The following is a 5,977-nucleotide window of genomic DNA, read 5'->3' as shown; positions in this document are numbered from 1 at the left end:
ATACTTACTGTCTGGAATTAAAGAATCCAATATTTTGTTTTGTATTCTGTAAGAAAATAGTATGACCACCTACTTTAGGGACACTTTTGACACAGCAGCACAAAGTCAGCCAAATGTTTGTAGGTTTGAGTTATAGACAGGGGAACTGTGAAGACAGGCAGTATGGGGCCATGTCCGTGCTGCCTCATGAGAGACAGAAGCTAATTCAAAGGTAGCAGTTCTGAAACTAGTAAGGGAGATTCCATATATAGATGTAGTTTCTAACTCCTTGACTTGCTTTATGAATACCTTTGGCCAAAGTAAAGTCTGATTTCTAGACATTTTTTTCATCTAATATGTTTATCCACTTTGAAATGTATCCTTATTACCTTTGTTTTTCAACTAATAGATCCTTCTTAATAATCTTCTCATGGTCAAAAATCTTATTTGGCTCACAATTGTTCTTATACCTAATTTCTGATAACACTTGAGACAATGATAAATAGAAATAATATATTACCTGGTTTAATTAAGATGCCAAGCATAGATGATTAAAACCAATTGCTTCCTCTTGTCCTTTTATAATTCAATGATATATATATATATAAATTATATCAAAATATTCTCAAGGAAGTTACATATTTGACAATTGTCCATTATTTACATATGTATATGTAGAGGTGGAATTTAGCAAAAATATATAATACATGATACTCAGAAAAAATGACTCATAATATGTTATTGGGTTGTTGGAAAAGTCTTGATGCATTGATTCATACTACAAAGAGGGAAAAATCCCTGGCAGGTATGAATATAAATTCTACTTTATAGCACTAGTCTCATGAGATATTCTAGAAAAACAAAAGGTCCTGGTCAAATAAGTTGGGGAAGCAGTGCATTGTACTGAGGATTCAGTGTTTGTTGACCTACTATAGGATATGAGAAATCCAGCAGATCAATAAATCTCTTCAGCTTTAAGCACAATCTTTATCTCACATAATGTAGAAAAAAACAATTTTGTAAAAAATCTTTAGAAATGCTGCTTTTAGTTCATGTAATTATGTATGAATACATGTCCCAATGTATTTTATAGGCTATATATTTCAAAAGAATTCCCATAAGCATGTTGAGTACATAGAGATAAATGTATCTTATACACCTTTGAATTTTTAACCTGTCCTCTAATATATTGCCTATTTGTGGTAATTGTTTACTTCTCCAAATGAAGATGCCCGAATTTCTAACTTAAGTTTCTATTAATAAAAGCATTAAGTATCAGGATTCTGAAACATCCTTCCAATTAGGTATTTCACAACACAAATTTTGATTGTCAATTTCTCGAATCCAATGTAATTATTCTCAAGCTAGTAAAAAGTATTTATTTACCTGGCCTGTGGCGGATGTTCTTCAGAGAGCCACATTTGGATGTCACATGGCTTAGGTCTATCTTCTTGGTAACAATCTGTACCTGTGTGAATCACACAAAAAATGCTTAAGGTAATTTAGATATGGTCAAGCCCCCAACCTCACACATAAAATCTAGAAACACATCCAGACTCACAACACACACAACAACATATCCAGGAACCCAAACTGAAATACATACACACACATGAAAACAGCATCTCCCACACNAAGAAGAGACAACCTGAAACTATTAGATGACAAGCAATTTTATTTTGCAAAACAATCACTATACAGCAACAAATACATTTGCAAATTTTGATTGAAAAACATGAACTAACTACAACCAGCCATTGAAGAAATGCCTTTCTATGGTAACAGGCTCTAGAATTATCAGAAGAAAGAAACCCCCCACAGATTTGTAACGGAGTGTTGGAACCTTGGAATCCCAGCATACAGAGTATACTTTTTGTTGATTTTTTTTTTCTTTTTGCTAAAGTTGAAGTAGATTTTTCATGATTGACATTTTTTAGTTTAAAAATAAGATTTTTCCTGCAGAGGAACTTGGCCTCAACCTACACACCAAGTCTAAAAATCCTAGGCGTAAAAACACAAACACCAATGCTGATTTTAGCACATCAATCTTTCAAAGAATGCCTAAAATTTGCCTTTCCAAGCCATGAATCTACCTTTTTATTATTATTTATTTATTTATTTTTTGGCTACTTTGGCCAATGAATAGTTTATATTCCTCCTTTTGTGACATAAAAAATGTAAGAAAAATTATAATTACAGCTAAGTCAGAATCAACCACATTGAGATTATTTCTTTAATAATACTGACACAATGTTATATTTTGATTGATGATCCCATTTCCTGCTGTATTATTATATGAGTATGTGGAGAAGGCCAACTACCATCAGTCCATTCTTCCATTTAACAAAGCTCTCTCTTAAACCTCTTCAGCCATACCTGGTTGATGCTGCACAGTTGTCTTGCTTGTGGGTGGGATTTCAGCCCATCACCCTGCTGGAACTCAGCAGGAGAATCCAGAGAGAGTTGGTTCCTAAGTGAACATGGCCTTTGAAACTCATCATAAACTCGGATCCTTCCTGCATTATTGTAAGGTATTCAATTCTTGGTTGCAGGTGACCCAGGGAGATGAGTTCATTGAAGTTGGCCTTTTAACTCTTCACAGCTCTGGATTACTTGTGTATCCTTAAACAGGTTCTCAAAGGCTAAAGCCAGAGAGAAACTGGCATTAATAGATCTAGAATTGGAACTATGAAGCTTTAATTTCTAGATCAGCGTATGGATGTCCCCACAAGAGTGGTGCTCAAAAAGCTTAATTTGTGCCGTTAATCTTGAGAGCGAAGGCAAGATGGGCTCCACCACTGATCCCCATAAGAAGACATTTATCCTGCGTGTTTCTCTCTTCTACTGGTACAAATTATCAGTTTCTTTTTGATAAGGTTATAAAGAATCACATTTCCACACAAAGGAAGAGCACTTATTATAATTTTGCTGTGGTTTGAAATAAACACTTGTGTTAACGCCCAATCTAATAACAGAGCTTTATATAATCATTGTTTTGGATGTGTATTTATAAGAAACTGAATTTTAATATGTAGAGCATGTTCACTTATTCTTAACTTTTATAAAAGCTTAAGCCAAGGTGAAAATACTTGTGTTTCACTTGTTAAAACTGTTCTAACCAGCTATTAACTTCTTTCAAGAGAACTTCAACCACTACCTAATACTATCAAACATGTAAGCAAATACCTTAAGTCCCCACATGACTGTTCTTCCTTCTCTTATTTTCTGGTACATTTCAAGGGAAGCTGATGGAAAAAACTCCCAGATTGGTCAAATCAAACCTCACAGCAATTATTAGGCAGGAAATAGACACATCCATAGTCCTATTTGGTAGTTTCTTACTTTTCGAATATTGTATAAAATAACTGATTCATAAATAGCTTCAGACATGTTTGCCTATGTAAAAGCTCTTAGTTGAGAATGAATGGTGCACATTTGCTCTGAGTTTCTTTTATGAAAATCAAATGGGTGGTGATATCCAATGAGTCACAAAATGGCACCCATGTATCTCTGTCTGCATTTCTTGGCTGCTTTCTTAGATGCTATGGTACTTCCTTTTTGCCTCATCCATGCTCATCATTTCTTCCCTTACATTCAGGAATTGATTTGGCTCAAAGAATCAAATACCTACCAGATCATCTGCCTGTAATTGTTCAGATCCAACCCACTAGCCCTGAGCAAGAAAAAGAATAGATAAAATACTAAAATACACCCACTCAGCCTGGTAAGTCATTGCCTTATTCAGGCCATTGACTAATTCATTGCTTATTCATAAGTCTAAGATGAATGATTTCTAAGAGGAATTAATTGATTTGTGATTTCTAGACTGTATATAAAGTTAGAACAGCGTTATCTACTGATTAGTAATGTGAAGTCATATAGTATTCCTTTATAGAGTGAAATGTTGGAGTCCTGAAAAAACTGATTTAGATATCTGTATCTCAAATGTTTTGTTATTTTGTAGTTATAGCTTCTCAAAATACTGAATTTTTCCTTTCTGATCCAGGGATCTTTACTTTGGGTAAGGAAGCCAAATACCTTGTATCAGGTAATTTAATAAGCAGGTACTATTTGGAAGAATGGGATAACATGTCCCAGATTCCCGCTATTAGTTTCAACTTTAGCAAATGGAAAAAAAAAAAAAAAGGAAGAAGAAATCTTAACACGTCTTTTATGAATGATTGGAGAAATAAAACCCAAACTATTCCGTGATTCAAAATGAGATAAATCTATAATCTTAAACCAACAATCTGTAAACCCTTTTATGTATAACTGGACCCACCCCCACAAACTCCATGTTGGTGAAAGCAAAGAAAAATAAATTTTTCTAGCATCATGGGAGAGACTTGTATCTGGCACTAAAACAGGGTTACAGCTTTGAGTTGTTACAGAAAGCAACTTCATGCTAAAACTTTTTGTCTTTTTAAATGTATTTTTTTTTAAATAGGGAGCGAACCCTGCTAACATCTACTTTCACATACCTAAAATTGCAACACCAAAGGGTGCAGGAGACACAGATACTGTGAATAAGGAAGTATAATATTCAAGTATATGAGGAAGTATCACAAATGGCCACAGAGAAATATATATATATATATTTATATCTATAATACTGTATCAAACAGATGAAAAGGGGGTGTGAAACTGGTAGTGTGGACACAAATCTAGCTGATCAACTGACATTCTAATCAGACACGAGTCCATCCTAATGAAAGTGCTTCGTTCCTAGTAGAGCACTTTTATACCACTTCCTCAACCACAGCTCAAATGCATTGTACCTATCTTTTAATTAGTTAAATAATTTATTGAATTGACTTATACTCTGATATAATCATCCAGGTCCCAAATGTTAATAACTTAATTGAATCTTTCTTCCCATTTATACAAAATAACACTTAAAAAAAAACCCAAAAAGCAACTTATTTCTTACATGCTCTTCCCTTCCTGCAGTCAGACTCCTTGATTTAATTTAACCTGTAATAAGTTACAATGGGCGGCTTCTATCTTTTCACCCAGCAACAGAATAGTGAAATGAGCAGCTTTGATTTTTAACAAGGCCTTTCAGAATGTAGTGGATAGCCATCAGGCACATGAAAGGTAAAAATGCAATTTTTAAAATAATAATACTCCATGCAAAACAGAGCAGAGCAAAAATAACCGTCCAATTGTACTCATGTAAAGCCAGTGTCTTCCTGTTGCAAATGGAAATCAAGTCAATTTCTGCATATGCTACTCATGTTTTTTTGTTGTTTTTTTATAAAATTGTAACAATTACTAGAGTTTGGGAATGAGATTATTTATTTTATAGTTTGTAAGGAATGAACATAACACCTGCTCAGAGCCCACTCCTGCCAAGAGCTCATGCCTAAATATTATGACTTCAAAGCTAAATGAGAAATATTCACAAGCCCTGCTTTGCGAGTGCAGCGGTGACATCTTCAGCCAAAGTGGCAAGCTGAGGGGATTCAAGCAGGTTGATGCTTCCCGAAGAGGAGACGTTGCTGAGGCGTCGGGGGGATGCCACGCTGGATCTGCCTGGGGACTGCGTGATGATCTCAGCCCCATGGTCCACACGGGCCTTCGCGTGCTCTCTGAAGTTCAGCTTTTGGCTGTCAATCTGTTCAAAATAAGCATCAGTCCTTGTTAACTCCGGTATCTTCACTGGCCCCTAGCCTTTTCTCCCTCTTCCAGAGCTGAGGTTAATTTCACTTCTATTCAGCTCTGCCATTCCCTACTTCCCAGATGTCCAGGTCTCACTCTGGGACCCATTTGAATGAAGAGTATTTCAGAAGGATAAAAAAAAAAAAAAGACAAGGTTACCGCATGACATTGTATCTTACCTTGACATTACCACCTCCAGGTACATGGTGGGCATTGTCAAGTGAGCCGACTTTAGCTTGGGCCTTTTCTTTGAAATCCAGCTTCACACTCTCAATTTTCACACGCCCACCACCTATGAGAGGAGAAAGGCTTTGAAATGTCTTGCTAAAATTAAATC

The 5,977-nt window shown here is 35.5% G+C and overlaps 1 protein-coding gene across 22 annotated transcripts in view; it reads right to left on the bottom strand.

Moving 5' to 3' along the window:
• Positions 1–492: 492 nt before the first annotated feature.
• MAP2 (microtubule associated protein 2) overlaps positions 493–5,977 on the bottom strand; it is a 274,645-nt gene continuing 269,160 nt past the window's right edge. For 16 of the 22 annotated variants that reach the window (XM_019656879.1, XM_019656881.1, XM_019656874.1 and 13 more), the window contains 2 exons: positions 1,366–1,447; positions 493–555 (listed from right to left, as the gene is read on the bottom strand). In XM_019656879.1, the coding sequence (XP_019512424.1) occupies positions 509–555; positions 1,366–1,447 (129 nt within the window). In that variant the 3' untranslated portion in view covers positions 493–508. Of the gene's footprint in view, positions 556–1,365; positions 1,448–1,636; positions 5,597–5,819; positions 5,933–5,977 lie in introns of those variants that run through there. The other 6 variants (XM_019656888.1, XM_019656889.1, XM_019656890.1 and 3 more) reach the window with 2 other exon arrangements.

The sequence above is a fragment of the Hipposideros armiger genome, unplaced genomic scaffold (genome assembly GCF_001890085.2).
Source record: "Hipposideros armiger isolate ML-2016 unplaced genomic scaffold, ASM189008v1 scaffold_268, whole genome shotgun sequence".
Classification (NCBI taxonomy): Eukaryota; Metazoa; Chordata; class Mammalia; order Chiroptera; family Hipposideridae; genus Hipposideros; species Hipposideros armiger.
Note: the sequence above shows the minus strand (reverse complement) of the source record. Positions and strands in the feature narration are given on the sequence as shown.